Source organism: Lonchura striata, chromosome W (genome assembly GCF_050655825.1).
Source record: "Lonchura striata isolate lonStrDom1 chromosome W, ASM5065582v1, whole genome shotgun sequence".
Taxonomy (NCBI): domain Eukaryota; kingdom Metazoa; phylum Chordata; class Aves; order Passeriformes; family Estrildidae; genus Lonchura; species Lonchura striata.
In genome coordinates, this window is record NC_140743.1 from 42,056,386 (window position 1) to 42,074,083 (window position 17,698).

Below are 17,698 nucleotides of genomic sequence, written 5' to 3' on the forward strand. Positions count from 1 at the left end.
ACTCAGCTTCCTTTTTATCCTAATTTCCCAGCTGCATTTCCCTCTGTCTTTCCCCGTTGGCTGAGGTACTTGAGAGGTACAGACTTCCCAATTCACCTAAAAGAGACCCCCTTTAAATGTGCATCCACCCCACCCCCCCCACCCCCCTTTTTTTTTCTTCTTTGTGTCTCTGTTCTTTTTTCTCTAAGTCCAGGGATTTAGCACAGCCTTGAGTGAATAACATTCTGTGTCAATAAGTGGAATTCTTCTGGAATTCATGGTTCCCCCCATTGCTTCTCTCACCTATCAGTATCTGGGTTTATCTATCAGCAGGCCCACAGTTTGTAAAGATACCTCATTCTCATTCCTTTCAATCCCTCTTCTTCTTATTTTCTCAATTGTATTTAGAAATCTTAGTTACCATTGACTTAATTTTCTGTTCCTGGGTCTTTTTTGGTTTTGCAATTTATTGCAGTGACATCATTATCTGTCCTTTTGTAGCCATCTCTGGATCAGTAGGCATGGCTAATACCGGCATTTCCTTGATCACCTGCTGAATGAGCTGTTCTCAGCAAAGTGTCATGCATGGTAAAAAGATTAGAGTTTCTATAGCACATAGGAGGAAAAAAAATATTCATTTAACCCATAGTCTACCATGTAACCACGAAAATATGTCTCATTCCCATCCTTTCCATGTTTGGACTGGTACATGAGCTAACTATCTTATTGTCTTTGTTATTTGTTTCACCACTTTTCCATTGCCATCTATTTGCAAACAGCACTTCGAGTCATTTAATTTGCCACACATTCCCCCTTCTTCTGCTAATAATCTAAGATCATCTGATGTTGAAATATCACATTCCTCATTTGAGTGGATTGGTCAACAAGAAGGTCAGGAGCTGGAGCTGTCTGGGTGGTTATTATTTCAAAGACAGCTTGTAACCTAATTATTTGTTTCAAATTATAAATGGGTTCTCTGGCACCTGATATTAATTCATTTGAATTCCAAGTGGCTGGTCCATAGTGTTTTATGATTTGCTCAGGTGGCCATTTATCTTTTTTCCTATTTTTGTGTGCTCCCTCCAGCCAGGGATGCATCAATTGACTGCTTTTCTCTAATTAGATCATCATATACCTTGACTCCTAACTGATTTGCCTCAACCTGTGGTAGCAAAAAGAACAACGGTCTAATATACCCTACATTATAAATTCCTGACCAAATTGGAGGTAACCTGTGATAAGCATGTTGGCCACAAATCCAATATCCTTTCAAAGCCCAGGTCCTGTTGGCAAAGGGGCCTTCTCAATTTTCATCATCAATGGGTGGGTCAAAATACAGCTTGCTTCCTGGGCCTAATGGTCCTCCAACAATAGCTGCCCCACCATAAGAGTCACAATATTTGCATGTCCAAGCTCCCACAGGAGGTTTCCACCTGCAGTTATATCCCAGATCTGTTTTGTTAGATCTGGACCAGAACTTATTAAAAAGGATGCAAGTTCTGTTCTGGTGTTGCCACTTTCACTGATAGTCATGGACAACATGTGTCCTACTTGTGGAATTATCTCAGGGCCAGCTTAAAAATAAGGGATCAAAAAACCTGTCCCTTCCCACTCCTTTAGAGCTTTCAAAATCCCTTTGGTAATTATGGTAGGAACACCTTACCCAGGTACCATTAGTGAGCTTAACATGTATTTGATTCCATCTGCCTCAAAATTTTGAACAGTCATAAGGAGGGCAGTTGGGGGTCCAAAAATCTAAACTCAAAGATAAAGTCCAAAAACTTTTTTCCCATGTATATGACTCCTGTCCTATTTAGACAATAGATGCCTCTTTCAGAAGAATGAAGCTGCCATGGACTTGCTTTCTCCTCCCCAAATCCCATTCCATTATGGACCTCACTCAGAGTGCTGACCCACTGTAGTGGTTTTGGTTCGCCAATTTGAGATTTCCCAGCCAATGTACCAATGAGTGTGGTGGGTTCAGTGCTGGCCAATCACCAGTGCACTCACTAGGATGCACTCACCCATTTCCTACTGTGAGGTAGGACCAGGAGAAAGGCAAAGCAGGCTCAAAACTTTAAAAGGGTATAAAGAAAAGTTTTTTAACAGTAACTAAAAGAAAGAGTAATAAGATTCAGAACAAAACCTTCAGAACACTTCTCCTCCCTCCACAAACTTTTCTTTCCCAATGACAATGTAAAGAAACAAAACCTAAAATTTCAGTCAGTTTACCACCTCTAGAATAGTCTTTCTTAATTTCACTTAGGGAGAGAAGTCCCTCTTGTTAATGTTATGGGGACTTCTCCACAAGGAAACAGTTCTCTCATGTCTCTCTTCACAAATAGCAGCTGCCCAGGGAGATCTGCAATTGTGAAATCCCTCCCATTTTCCACAAGCTTTTCCCACAGCTGTGTTTATGGGCCATGTCAAATTGTTATAAACGAGCACAATAGCTGTCAAATCCAATTAAAAGGATTTATTAATAGCAGAAAGCGAAAGCAAACCAGCGCGCGCTGGGCGGCAGTCGGTTCAACTACCGCGCCTAGCTCCCCGTTTCCCCCCCACTTATTGGGTTGTCTCTTCCGGGTGTGTGATGCTCTGGTGACGCTCCAGTGTCTCTTCTGCGCAGGCGCACCCTGTTGTTAGGTGGTTGTTCTCTGCCTCTTGATGGCGCCAGTGGTCTTCTTTAAGGTTGTCTCTGCGACCTGGAAATTCCCTCAAAAACAAGAAATGTTATCTCGAGGCACGTTTACATGTTTTGCCAAGTCTGTAACGGAACTATCCTTGAAACATATCTATTTGCTTAGGTGTTTGGGTGTCTAGTAGCAGCCTTTTCAAAACAGTTCTAACTCCCTAAAAACTTCGTAACGAAGTCAACCTTGAAAGATAGTCACTGGAATGCATGAGATAGACACTGGAATGCATGAGATAGATACTGGAATGCCTGACAAGATGAGAACATGTTCAGACAAGTACAAGCTCTAATTAAAACTCTATTCTGTGAATATGAGAGACTCTATATGAACAAAAAGGCCTTATTTTCCTAACAATATCCCCCCTTTTTATTTTAACCTCCTTTTTGTTCATTAAAGCGTTCTAACTCTTTCTTGCTTAACTCTAAATACTCTTCAGTCTCTACTTCGCTAAGCGGGGCACATATAGAAGCTTGTTAAGTTTAACAGTCGCCCGCATTTTAAATTCCGAGTTAAATCACAGATTCCAACTTTGAAGCTCGGTGCTCCAGGTCCCGTTATTGTTTGTAAAATATGACGGGTATCGTGATCTTCCCATCTGCTTAAGGTCCATTTAAAGGGTTCATGTGAGTTAGCTGTAGCACTCTGAAGGGGAAACCATACAAACATAAAAACCCATAGGATTGAGTGATACGCACTGCAGGGGAGGATGTTACTTATCATGCTCAGTTTTACATTCCCATTTTCCCTCATTCCGTTGTCACCATTCTCATACTCATGATGATTTACGTTCTCTTTCAAGGTTTGGGAGGGCCCCTCATCCCCACTATCTACCTCTCTGTCTCGCCTGTCAACTTGGTTGCTACAAGTTACAGGGCAAGCCATCTTCCCGACAGCAGAGATATTCTTCAGGGGTGGGATCGTTCCCTCTCTCCCACTTTGATCTCCGGGAGATCCAATTTTTTGTATTCAACTGTGGAGTGTCGCACCTGAGTTTTTTAACTAATTTGCGACACTTAACCTGGACTATATCCGTGAGAAACGGACCCAGGGGCTCGTTGGAATGGTAACAGTGGAATTCAGGGTTGATTCCCTTTACGAAAACCTCCCACCACTCAGGGGATCCTTTAGTCAATTCCCGAGTGGCAACCTTGTAATTTAGTACTTCAGATGTCAATTTGCGCTGCTCCAGCCAGCAGCGTTGACATACACTTTTTGGAGCTCTCCCCTTTCTGCAGTGAGCCCACCACAATCCTTTACAGATTTTGCAGGAAAAACAGGCAAAAGGGTAACAACGACAATCTAACCAACTACACCTTACTCTAATACTTTGATGTTCAGCGTGGCCCTCCCCTTCCCAAGGTCTCTGTTCTTTTTCAAGTCGGATGAACCGATAGAAGGGCTGCTGGGCTGAATCCTCTAGACGTTTACAGTATCCTGGAGGTTTTGTTTCTCCAACTAGTTGTACTTGCAGTTCCCAGTTATCTCCAACCCAAATGTCTTTAGAGCTGATAGAGCTCATGAAAATTATTTGTAAGTTCTCTTTACTGTTAGCTTTAAATCCCCCGGCTTCCCGTCAATTTTCCAGCTCGCTTCTTTGGAAGCTGTATGAAATCGAGTTGGATCCACTGGCCCCTTTATTCTGCTAGCATGAGTCCATCCCTTCTCTGCTGTACGGACTGCGGAGTCAGTGGTGATTAAAACCAGGTATGGTCCGTCCCACTTTGGGGTGATCGAATCTTCCTTCCAGCTCCGGATGAGGACCCAGTCGCCGGGTTGTACCTGGTGTAACACAAGATCTAGGGGTGGTCTTTGGGCCCACATCCCTTTTTCCCATAACTGTTTTTTATATTTCATTAAAATGGTTAAGTATTTATTAATACTTTGATCAGTAATATTAGGATTGGTTTGAACTTTTTCTAGGGAATAGGGCATCCCATATAGCATTTCAAATGGGGATAGTCCTACATCAGCTCGTGGCTGAGTTCGAACATTTAATAATGCCAACGGCAAACATTTTATCCAGGATAATTTAGTTTCTAGTGTTAATTTGGTGAGTTGTTTCTTAATTTCCCCATTCATTCTTTCTACCCTTCCCGAACTCTGTGGATGCCAGGGAGTATGTTGTTCCCATTTTGTGCCCAGAGCTTCTGCTAGCATCTGTGTTATTTTTGAAGTGAAATGGGGGCCTTTATCAGAGTCTATCGTTTCTGGGACCCCATATCTAGGTATTATTTCTTCCAGCAAGGCTTTTGTTACCGTCCGAGCTGTTTCTCTGGCAGTGGGGATTGCTTCTACATAATGTGTTAAATGGTCCACTATAACCAGAAGATATTTTAGTCTCCCTATCTTGGGGAGCTCAGTAAAGTCTACTTGTAAATTTGAAAAGGGCCTCTTTGCCACTGGCCTCCCACCCAGGGGTAGCTTCCTTAGGTTTCTTCTGTTTACTCGTAGACAGGTTGGACAGCTTCTAGTAATCCCTTTCGCTAAGTCATGTAGGCCCACTGTCATATAATGGGTGGCAAAGTGATCCACCAGTCCTTGAGCGCCCCAGTGTGTTCTCTGGTGTAATTTACTGAGCATCCGCTGGGCTATGGCTCTAGGTAAAACCTCCCTCCCATCCTTTAACAGCCATTTCCCTGATTCCTCTTTTATTCCCAATTTTGTAAGCTTCTCTTGTTCTTCCCTTGTAAATATAAGCTTATCCTGGGTAGTAGACCCAGGGTTCTTTGGGGTATCTACAAGGTCCTTCCTAATTCCCTCACTTAAGGTTAATGTCTTGATAATTGCAGCTTTCTTTGCCTCATAGTCTGCCGCATTGTTACCCCTACTCCGGTAATCCATTCCCCGTTGATGCCCTTTTAAATGGACCACTGCTATCCTAGTAGGGCCTCTCAAGGCCCTCAGGAGGGCTATTATTAGTTTCTGATGGATTAAGTCCTTTCCCTGTGAATTTACGAGGCCTCTCTCTTCCCATAATTTTCCAAAAGTGTGCACCACCCCGTATCCATATTTAGAATCTGTATAGATGGTCCCCTCTTTTCCTTTTAATAGTTCCAAGGCTCTTAGGATAGCGTATATCTCGCAGGCTTGGGCTGACCATGTTTTGTCTAGGGGTCCAGATTCGATTACTTTTAAATCAGCCCCCCCCACTATGGCATATCCTGATCTCCTTTGCCCCTCAACTACTCTGGATGACCCATCAACAAACAATTTTTCTCCAGTCTCTAATTCTTCTTCCTCCAGGTCAGGTCTAATTTTGGTTTGTTCTTCTATAGTAATTACACAGTCATGTATCAGTGATTCAGTTTCGGGCTCTCCGAAGAGGAAGGAGGCTGGATTTTGTAATGAGGTGGTTTCTAAAGTGAAATTAGGGGTTTCTAATAGAATCCCCTCATATTTTAGGAGCCTGGCGTCGGAGATCCATTTGTCTGCTTTTTGTTGCATTACACTCCGTATGTTATGTGGAGTTAATACCTTCAGAGTGGCATTAAAGGTGATTTTCCTTGCTTCTTCTACTAACTCCGCACAGCCTGCAATTATTTGTAAACAGCCCGGCCATCCCCTGCTTACAGGGTCTAAGATTTTAGACAGATATGCAATAGGTTTCTTTTTCCCCGCCCAGTCCTGGGTAAGTACTCCATAAGTTACTCCATCTGCGATATTAACAAATAAAAAGAAGGGCCTCTTTAAATCTGGGAGGCTTAGGACTGGAGCATGGACCAGAGTTTCTTTTAATTCTTGGAATTTAGATTTTTCCTCCTCTGTCCACTTGAGGTGCCCGTCTTGGGTAAGTTTTTGATACAAAAATCTTGCCTTCCCACTATAGTTCTCAATCCACTGCCTACAATATCCTGTAAGTCCTAATACCTGACGAATTTGCCGTTTATTTTGCGGTAGGGGCAGAGATAGGATTGCTTGTACTCTATCTGGATCAATTCTCTTTTCTCCCTTTTTCAAATAATGTCCCAGGTACCTAACTTCTTCTTCTACAAATTGTAGTTTTGCTTTAGAGACTTTTAATCCTTTTAGTCCCAGGAAATTCAATAGTTTAATACTTTCCTTCCGGACTTTGTCTTCTTCTTTACCTGCTATTAACAAATCATCCACATACTGAACTAGCTTTACCTCTGGGTCTGTTTTATAGTCTTGCAAAATTTGTTCCAGGGCTTGCCCGAATAAATTAGGTGATTCCGTAAAGCCTTGTGGAAGTACCGCCCACCTGAGTTGCTGTCGCCTCCCCGTGTCAGGGTCCTCCCATTCAAAGGCAAAATAATCTCGGCTGGATTCGTCCAGAGGGCAAGCCCAAAAGGCATCCTTCAGGTCTATTACACTATACCACTCATTTTCAGGTCTCAGTTTGCTTAAAAGAGTATAGGGATTCGCCACTACTGGGAATCGGGCCACGGTTCGCTTATTAATTTCCCTAAGGTCGTGCACCAGCCGATAGGATCCGTCTGCCTTTTTTACCGGGAGTATAGGGGTGTTAAAAGGCGACATGCAAGGCTCTAGCAGTCCTTGGTTTAACAGCCTTTCAACCTCAGGTTTTAACCCTCTCCTCCCTTCTAGTGAAATTGGATACTGTTTTATTCTTACCGGGATTTCAGGATTTCTGATTTTTACTGTAAATGGGGTTATATTTAATTTGCCCACAGTCCCTGGATTATACCACACTTCGGGGTTTATTTTCTCTTCATCTTCTAAACGGAGGGAACAAAGTCTGATCTTTAATTCCTTCTCTACCACCTCAATTTGAACTCCCAATTCAACAATCAGGTCTCTCCCTAACAAATTGTAATCCGCTTCAGGAACTAATAGGAAGTCACCCAACCCCACTTTAGTTCCCGATTCCACCACCACCCCTTTGATAATTTGTACTTCAAAAGGTTCCCCCTTAGCTCCTATTACCGTGGCTGTCTGTTTTGACAAATTACAGCCCTGAGGCAGAAATTGAATAGTAGATCTTTCTGCCCCTGTATCGACCAGGAAATCTATTTCCTGGCCTTGGGGACCCACCTTCAATTTTATCAAGGGCTCTTTCTGATGTTTCTTGGTCCCCATAAAATAGAGCCCCTGACTCCCCTATTCGATTTTGAACTCCTCCTCGTCCCTTAGCCTCCTCCTGCACTCCCTCTTGAAATGTCCCTTCTTACCGCAATAATAGCATACCCTTTCTCCTACCTTTCCCTTGTCACCCCCCCCTTTCCGAGTAACTCTCTTTTGTTCTTCCTCTACCCGCCTGCTTTCCCTCACTGCAGCAACCATCATTTTCACCTGTCTTTTCTGACTTTCATCCTCTCTGCGGACATAAACCTTCTGCGCCTCTCGCAATAATTCTGCTAAATCCCTGTCCTGCCAATCATCCATTTTCTGTATCTTTCTCCTGATATCATCCCAAGATTTCGAGACAAACTGGACTTTGAGAATTGCCTGTCCCATTGGGTTATTCGGGTCTAATCCCGAGTACAGCTGGAAACTTTTCCTTAACCTCTCTAACCATTCAGTGGGGGTTTCATCCTTCTTTTGTCGGTCGTTAAATGCTTTATTTATATTCTGGCCCCTAGGAACGGACTCTCTTATGCCATCAATTAATATGGTCCGAAAGTCCCGCATGTTAGCTCTATGAGCCTCATCCTGGTTATCCCAATTAGGATTCTGCAGAGGCCATTTGGTATCGGCCCGCTGCTGGGCATGCGCGGGCAGGGCATCCCAGGCTCGCATTCCAGCAACTCTTATCATGTTCCTTTCCTCGGCCGTGAATAAAATGTTAAGTATAGCTTGTAATTCCTCCCAGGTGTATATATTAGGACCTAGAAATTGATCCACCCGCTCTGCCACGCCCAAGGGGTCTTCTAGCAAATTTCCCATCTCTTTCTTAAAGTCTCTAACATCCCCCGAACTTAAAGGCACCGAAATAAATCCAATCCCCGGCTCTGGTCCCCCCATCGGCATTTCCCTTAAGGGAAATAGTTTGCCTTGCGTCTTACTTCGGGTAAGAGGACCACGCGAGCCTGAGGGTTGATCAGAGTCTGAGTCTGATTCTTCCTCATCCGATTGTGGAGGAGGAGGGGGTGCATTTGGTGCAGGGGGAATGTAGGGCGGGGGTGCAATGATTACTTCTTCCGCTCGCCCCTTCTTTTTCTTTCTCCCTGAAGCCTCCGAGAGTTTAAACACGAGCACCTCCGGCTTTTCTATCCAGACTTGGGCATAGGCACTCTCCTCAAGGTTAGAAGGTTGCTTAGCGTGTACCCAACCATTCAACAGTTGCTTTACCCAGTCCTCTGAGGATCCAAAGACGGGCCAAAACACTCCTTTAGAAATCTCTTGTCCTCCCCATACTTCTATGCAATAGTGTATCATCTTTGCCTTATCCTTTCCAGGTGCCCCTGGAAAGTGCTCCCAATTTGTTAGCATAAACCCTAAGGGACTCTCCTTAGGAATTGGGGGAAGTTTTACCCCCACCGGGGAGGGGGATTTATCCTTGCTTCCCCCCTGCCCCATGTCCTCCGGAGTACCTTCAGTCACTCACGACAGCACAATCGCTTCCCCTGGTTCGTGGCCCAGGCCCTCGCGGGCTCTGGAAAACGCACTACTGAGGGTCCACACTCGCTTGGAGAATCCGGCTGCCAGTCCTCCTCTCACACACACACACACTCGCCGTACTCCGGGATCCCGAACCCCGCCCGAACGGATCCCCTTTATACTCACGCGTCCTGCGTCTTCTCTTCGTCCGGACTTTTGTGCACAAAAATTACGGGGTACCCTGGGCCCGCTTCCCTTTCTTTGCTTTCGCTCTCTAGGCTTTTAGGTTCGTCGGTCGGGATGAGGGTAAAAAACCCCGGTCTGAGTCCGCTCAAGGGAGCGGAATCGTGGCGCCCCTCTCAGAGAGAGGTTCCCCAGATCCCGATCCGAGTCACGGCACCAAATTGTTATAAACGAGCACAATAGCTGTCAAATCCAATTAAAAGGATTTATTAATAGCAGAAAGCGAAAGCAAACCAGCGCGCGCTGGGCGGCAGTCGGTTCAACTACCGCGCCTAGCTCCCCGTTTCCCCCCCACTTATTGGGTTGTCTCTTCCGGGTGTGTGACGCTCTGGTGACGCTCCAGTGTCTCTTCTGCGCAGGCGCACCCTGTTGTTAGGTGGTCGTTCTCTGCCTCTTGATGGCGCCAGTGGTCTTCTTTAAGGTTGTCTCTGCGACCTGGAAATTCCCTCAAAAACAAGAAATGTTATCTCGAGGCACGTTTACATGTTTTGCCAAGTCTGTAACGGAACTATCCTTGAAACATATCTATTTGCTTAGGTGTTTGGGTGTCTAGTAGCAGCCTTTTCAAAACAGTTCTAACTCCCTAAAAACTTCGTAACAAAGTCAACCTTGAAAGATAGTCACTGGAATGCATGAGATAGACACTGGAATGCATGAGATAGATACTGGAATGCCTGACAAGATGAGAACATGTTCAGACAAGTACAAGCTCTAATTAAAACTCTATTCTGTGAATATGAGAGACTCTATATGAACAAAAAGGCCTTATTTTCCTAACAAACTTATGTGGTACTGTTTTAAAGATGAGCTTTTCAAAGGCAAAAGTTCTCATTATCTATCTCTAAAACCATCTTAATCTCTGGGAACAGGTCTTCTTTCCCTGGGGGCACAGGGTTTTCATCACTCTTTCTCTCTCTCTTCAAACTTCTAATAGATCACAAGTACTTTAATATCTGCTTACTTTGGCATGGAGGCCTTTGCTCAATATCAATTTGAATCCTTCATCTCCCCATGCTTTCATGTGTTACAGGGAAACAGAGTCTGATGTATCAATTACATCTTTCTCTATAGCTTTACAAGAGGATTTCAGCCCCAAGATTAAGGCATCTCCTCATCCCTCCCATCTGGGACTTGACTTCTCCTTCACTAACCTCGGTGTCTTCATGTTGCTTCTCTTCATTGCTTGCATTTTGTTCTTTTCTCTCACTCGAGGGAGGATTGAAGCACTGAAAGAGTTAACATCTCCCCTGGGGCCTGCAGATGGTCACCTGGCCCCGGGCCAGGCTCAGTAGCTTCGTCTGCGGCTGTGTCAGGATCCTGGGGCTGTGTCAGGATCGCCTCCATGGCTGGTCTTTGGTTTTTGTTGCATTTAATTGCAGCTGCAGGGCCACTCTGCATGGGCTGCAGGGCCCCCTCTGGTCTCAGACGCATGATGTTGATGTCGTGCGGCGGCCATGCTGGGGGAGGGGACCTGGCGGAAAGATGTTAGCAGCTGTGGCCTGGCCCTTCCTCGGCCAGGGCCCTGCTGCCTCCCCACCCCCTGCCTGCCAGCTGCGGGGGCCGGGCCTGGCTGGGACGGGGCCTGGTGGGCTCCCTGGAAAGGGGCCCAGCCCCATGGCAGAGCTGCCCGGCCCAGCCCAGCCTAGACAGAGGCTGGGCCGGGCCTTGTTACCTGTTCCCACGTGGAAGAAAAAGAAAAAGTTCCCGGGTTTCTTTTGTCTTTGTGAAAAACGCCAATCACTTGGTTTTTGTCTTGGTTCGACAAGACAGGAGTCTGTGAAAGAGGGCAAAGCCTCCTGTGCAATGGAGAACGGCAAACCCCCCTCCCTCTGAATTACCAGGATCTTTAAATTAAAAGGCTCTCAGGCAAAGATATGGGAGTGGGAGTAACAATTCTTTACTAGGAGAAAACTAGACAACAATTTAAAAAAAGGCAAATGCAATCGGTACAAACAAAACCAGTGAAAGAAAAAGTCCAGAACCTGAGGGATGCCAGTATCAGTTCTGCTGGGACAATTGCTTCCCTTGCAATAGTTGATGAGTTGCAGCTGAAGTGGTGATCTTTAGAAGGGTATAGTTTTCCTCTGAAGATCTGGTGGCAGTGGGGCCGGTCTTCCTCTGCGCCGGGGTTGCCTCTGAGCTCCGCCGCCATCGGCTCAGCGCGCGCCGGCTGCTTCGCTGCGAGTGCCGCCAAAGAGAGAGCGAGAGAGCGCTGCTTCCCCGGGAATCCCGCGAAGAGAGAGCGAGAGCTGCTTCTCTCGGAGTCCCGCCCAGAGAGCTGCCTCCTCTCCCCAAAAAGCTACCCCTTTAAACAACAATAGAGTGCTTGGCTTCCCCCCTCTGGGTGGGACCCCTCACGGTGTTACATTTACCAGCCCTTCATTGAATCAGTCAATGGTGTATAAACAAACCATTGCCTCTACAGGGCAAACCATTGTCTCTGAGAGAGATAACAAAAACCTGTCCAACCGGTTTTGCCTTCAACAGATGGCAAATGGAATACAAGCTTATCTTACAACCCAGGACATTATCCACCCCTTATTCTATTTCCATCTGCACACCATGAAATCTTACACCCAGTTCTCTCTTAAGACCAAGTTTCCCTGTGGTACACAGCGGGTCTCCCCATCTTCCTGCATTACCCACCAAGTGTAACCAGGTCCTTGAGCAAAGACAATCCCACGAATGGGTTGGTCTTTGCCTGAGGTGGGATTAATCCAAACAGTTTTCCCTAAAATACCTTTCATATGTACTACAGGGACCTTATCTCCATCTACTGCGTGTAAGGGTTCTGACTGAGCAGGGCCAGCTCGATTGACAGACCCCCGGGTGTTGACCATCCAGGTTGCTTTTGCCAGGTTAATTTCCCAGTTTCTAAATGTTCCCCCACCAAGTGCCTTCAGGGTAGTCTTAAGGAGTCTGTTGCACCGTTCAACTTTGCCGGCAGCTGGAGCATGATAGGGAATATGATATATCCATTCGATACCATGTTCTCTGGCCCAGGTGTTGATAAGGCTGTTCTTGAAATGGGTGCCGTTGTCAGACTCAATTCTCTCAGGGGTGCCGTGTCTCCACAGGACTTGCTTTTCCAAGCCTAAGATGGTGTTCCGGGCAGTGGCATGAGGTACAGGGAAAGTCTCCAGCCATCCAGTGGTGGCTTCCACCATGGTCAACACGTAGCGCTTGCCTTGGCGTGTCTGGGGCAGTGTGATGTAGTCAATCTGCCAGGCCTCCCCATACTTGTACTTGGACCACCGCCCACCATACCATAGGGGCTTCACTCTCTTGGCCTGTTTGATGGCAGCACACGTCTCACAGTCATGGATAACCTGGGAAACACTGTCCATGGTTAGATCCACCCCTCGGTCTCGTGCCCACTTGTAGGTGGCATCTCTGCCCTGATGACCTGAGGCATCATGAGCCCATCGAGCCAGGAACAACTCCCCCTTATGGTGCCAATCTAAGTCTATCTTTGACACCTCTATTTTTGCTGCCTGATCTACCTGCTCGTTGTTTCGGTGCTCCTCATTAGCCCGACTTTTGGGGACATGGGCATCTACATGACGGACTTTCACCGTCAGCTTTTCCACCCGAGAGGCAATGTCTTTCCATATATCAGCAGCCCAGATTGGCTTTCCTCTACGTTGCCAGTTGGCCTTCCTCCACCTTCCCAGCCAGCCCCACAGAGCATTGGCTACCATCCATGAATCAGTATAAAGGTAGAGCTTTGGCCACTTCTCCCTTTCAGCAATGTCCAGAGCCAGCTGAACGGCCTTGAGTTCGGCGAGTTGGCTCGATCCACCTTCTCCTTCGGTAGCTTGTGCAACTTGGCGTGTGGGGCTCCATACGGCTGCTTTCCACTTCCGGTTCATCCCTACGATGCGACAGGAACCGTCAGTGAAAAGAGCGTAGCAGGTCTCCTCTGCTGGTAGTTGGTTGTATGGTGGAGCTTCTTCAGCCCTTGCCACTTGTACCTGCTCCTCATCATCAGTGAGACCAAAGTTTTCACCTTCTGGCCAGTTCGTAATTATCTCCAAAATCCCAGGGCGATTCAGGTTTCCAATACGGGCGCGTTGAGTGATGAGGGCAATCCATTTGCTCCATGTGGCGTCAGTGGCATGGTGGGTAGTAGGAACCTTTCCTTTAAACATCCACCCCAGCACCGGTAGTCGGGGTGCCAGGAGGAGTTGTGTTTCTGTGCCAATTACCTCCGAGGCGGCTTGAACTCCTTCAAAGGCAGCCAAGATTTCCTTCTCTGTGGGAGTGTAGTTGGCTTCAGACCCTCTGTAACTTCGGCTCCAGAATCCCAGTGGTCGGCCTCGAGTCTCCCCAGGCACTTTCTGCCAAAGGCTCCAAGACAACCCATGGTTCCCGGCTGCAGAGTAGAGCACATTCTTGACCTCTGGTCCCGTTCTGACTGGGCCAAGGGCTACAGCATGAGCGATCTCCTGCTTGATCTGGGTGAAGGCTTGTTGCTGCTCAGGGCCCCAGTGGAAATCATTCTTCTTTCGGGTAACCAGATAAAGAGGGCTCACAATCTGGCTATACTCAGGAATGTGCATTCTCCAGAAACCTATGGCACCCAGGAAAGCTTGTGTTTCCTTTTTGCTGGTTGGTGGGGACATAGCTGTGATCTTGTTGATGACCTCAGTGGGAATCTGGCGCCGTCCATCTTGCCATTTCACTCCCAGGAACTGGATCTCTCGGGCAGGTCCCTTGACTTTGCTCTTCTTGATGGCAAAGCCAGCTTCTAGTAGTATCTGGATGATCCTCTCACCTTTCTCAAACACTTCTGCCGCTGTGCTCCCCCACACAATGATGTCATCAATGTATTGCAGGTGTTCTGGAGCCTCACCCTTTTCTAGTGCAGCCTGGATCAGTCCATGGCAGATGGTGGGGCTGTGTTTCCACCCCTGGGGCAGTCGGTTCCAGGTGTACTGCACGCCCCTCCAGGTGAAAGCTAACTGAGGCCTGCATTCTGCTGCCAGAGGAATGGAGAAAAACGCATTAGCAATATCAATGGTGGCATACCACTTTGCTGCCTTGGACTCCAGCTCGTACTGGAGTTCCAGCATGTCCGGCACAGCAGCGCTCAGCGGTGGAGTCACTTCATTTAAGCCACGATAGTCCACAGTCAATCTCCATTCTTTGTCAGATTTGCGCACAGGCCAGATGGGGCTGTTGAAGGGTGAGTGGGTTTTGCTGACCACCCCTTGGCTCTCCAGCTCCCGAATCATTTTGTGGATGGGGATCACGGCATCTCGATCCATCCGATACTGCCGGCGGTGCACTGTCGAGGTCGCAATTGGCACGCGTTGTTCTTCCACCCTTAGGAGTCCTACTGCAGAGGGGTTTTCTGACAGTCCAGGCAAGGTGTTCAATTGCTTAATGTCTTCTGCCTCTACAGCGGCTATTCCAAAAGCCCACCTGAGTCCCTTTGGGTCTTTGTAATATCCGTTCCGGAGGAAGTCTATGCCTAGGATACACGGAGCATCTGGGCCAGTCACTATAGGATGTTTCTTCCACTCCTTCCCAGTCAGGCTCACCTCAGCTTCCACCAGAGTCAATTGTTGTGATCCCCCTGTCACACCAGCAATGGAAACAGGCTCTGCTCCCACATGTCCCGATGGTATCAGAGTACACTGTGCACCAGTATCAACTAAAGCATCATATTTTTGTGGCTCTGATGTGCCAGGCCATCGGATCCACACTGTCCAGAAGATCCGGTTTTCCCGTGCCTCTCCCTGGCTAGAGACAGGGCCCCTCTAACACTGGTTATCATTCCTTCCCTGGGCATACATACTAGAGGTCCCTTCAAGGGGGTCTGACAGATCGTACCCACAAGCTTGGTCACGGGAGGTTGAGGCTACCTTCACTTTGGTGGAGCTCCCCCGGTTAGAGTTTCCCTCCTTGAGTTGACGGACCCGTGCTGCCAGGACAGAAGTGGGTTTCCCATCCCACCTCCCCATGTCTTCCCCATGGTCACGCAGGAAGAAGCACAGATTAGCCCTTGGGGTGTACCCTCTCTCTCTAGCTGGGGATTGTTGGGTGCTGATTCTGGGGCCTGTGACTCTCACGGGTGCTGTATTAACCTTCCTTATCTCCGCCCTCATCTCCTCTTTAAACTCCTTAATCACAGCTGAGATATGAGCCTGCATTGGGCCATTAATCATACTCTCATAATTCCTAAGTTTGTTGGCAACAGAACCTATTGTCTCCCGGTGGGTGTCAGCATTGATTGTTGCAATGAAGGTGGCGTATTGAGATGGCCCAAGATTTGCCAGACTCCACAGCATTTGTCCCGTACACCTGACCTTGTCAGGGTCATCATTGTGTCGTCCATCCCTCCCAAAGAGTACCTCCAATACTGCCACTTCCCTCAGCTGTTGGATCCCTTCCTCGAGGGTCTTCCAGCGCATTCTATGATGGTGCTCTTGCATTCTCTCTCTGTGGACAAACCCCTCCCTGACACTCATTAAGAGCCGCTCCCAGAGAGAAAGGGACCCTGGTTCCCTTACAAAAACCTGATTTATACCCGAGTCCTGGGTCAAGGGTCCCAAGTTCCTTGCCTCACCACCGTCCAGCTGCACGCCTGTACCCATAAGATCCCAAACCCGGAGTAGCCAGGTAGCATAAGCCTCACGCCCTCGTCGCACAATGTCTTTATGCAGATTGCGAAGACTTTCGTACGTCAGGGACTCGGTGATGATAGCAATCTCTGGCTCCCCTGTGGGTTGTGAGGTTCCTCCATTCCTGTCCCTATCTGCAGGGTGCTCTGCTTTCACCTTAGACTTCCTTGTTTCTACCGGGGCCACTGCTGCTGACCGTGACTGCCTTTGTGGTTCAGCTGGAACCTGGACAGTTGTAACATTAGTGGGTTCCACAGCTGTACTATTAGACTGTCCCTCCTCAAGGCAAAGGGCCGGTTTCTCACCAGCTGGGGAAATGCACTCCTTCAGCATCTCTCGTATCTCCTTAACCAGAACCCTCACCCAATCTGGGTGGTTCATTTCTGAGGTGGGCTGTGGGGCAGGGTCAGGCTCTGGAGCAGCAGCATCTCGAGTCTGTGGTGTAGGTGTGAGGGTAGTTATCCAGGTTAATCTTCCCTTATCTCTGAATGCTAAATATAACAGGACTATCAGCAACACCACCCATTGTATGGTATCATTAGCACTTATAAAGGATCTTAACCCTTTGAGAACTGGTGGAGCAGACCCAAAAAGATGGTTAAAAGGTTGAGAGAAAGTTTGCCCAGGTGCTATTTCCTCGCAGTAGGTACCGTTATTAAAGTAACCCCAAAAACATACAGTTAACGTGTGATAGCTATGAATCCATGTACCTGCCTTCCAGAGGAAATTAAAGATCCATGAATTCCTCACCCAATTAACCCAGAAGCCAAACTTGATAACAGACACCGTAGCCTTAGTTATAGGACCCATTTTTAGATAAGGGTCTGCAAATGGGAAAAGTATAGCTACGATCACATGCCACCCAAACCAAGGTAAACTAGACCACATGGTGATGCTGAAGATGTTTTTACACACAACAAAAAAAAACCAAATTACTTAAGAACTGTTAATCCTGTTTCCCTCTCAATGCCCTCGAGCCCCACGTTGATGCGCCAAATTCTGTCTTGGTTCAACAAGACAGGAGTCTGTGAAAGAGGGCAAAGCCTCCTGTGCAATGGAGAACGGCAAACCCCCCTCCCTCTGAATTACCAGGATCTTTAAATTAAAAGGCTCTCAGGCAAAGATATGGGAGTGGGAGTAACAATTCTTTACTAGGAGAAAACTAGACAACAATTTAAAAAAAGGCAAATGCAATTGGTACAAACAAAACCAGTGAAAGAAAAAGTCCAGAACCTGAGGGATGCCAGTATCAGTTCTGCTGGGACAATTGCTTCCCTTGCAATAGTTGATGAGTTGCAGCTGAAGTGGTGATCTTTAGAAGGGTATAGTTTTCCTCTGAAGATCTGGTGGCAGTGGGGCCGGTCTTCCTCTGCGCCGGGGTTGCCTCTGAGCTCCGCCGCCATCGGCTCAGCGCGCGCCGGCTGCTTCGCTGCGAGTGCCGCCAAAGAGAGAGCGAGAGAGCGCTGCTTCCCCGGGAATCCCGCGAAGAGAGAGCGAGAGCTGCTTCTCTCGGAGTCCCGCCCAGAGAGCTGCCTCCTCTCCCCAAAAAGCTACCCCTTTAAACAACAATAGAGTGCTTGGCTTCCCCCCTCTGGGTGGGACCCCTCACGGTGTTACATTTACCAGCCCTTC

The 17,698-nt window shown here is 47.4% G+C and overlaps 2 protein-coding genes and 1 long non-coding RNA gene across 3 annotated transcripts in view; 2 read left to right on the plus strand and 1 right to left on the minus strand.

The window, feature by feature from the left end:
- LOC146763208 (uncharacterized) overlaps positions 1 to 17,698 on the plus strand; it is a 662,135-nt gene that overhangs the window by 260,366 nt on the left and 384,071 nt on the right. The gene's annotated exons all lie outside the window — the stretch shown is intronic.
- Positions 1 to 17,698, plus strand: part of LOC146763215 (ubiquilin-1-like) — a 91,969-nt gene that overhangs the window by 29,337 nt on the left and 44,934 nt on the right. The window lies entirely within an intron of this gene.
- Positions 7,614 to 9,311, minus strand: LOC146763216 (uncharacterized). The gene has a single exon (XM_085571323.1). It carries the CDS (start codon positions 9,171 to 9,173, stop codon positions 7,755 to 7,757), a length of 1,419 nt encoding a protein of 472 aa, XP_085427449.1. The 5' UTR covers positions 9,174 to 9,311; the 3' UTR covers positions 7,614 to 7,754.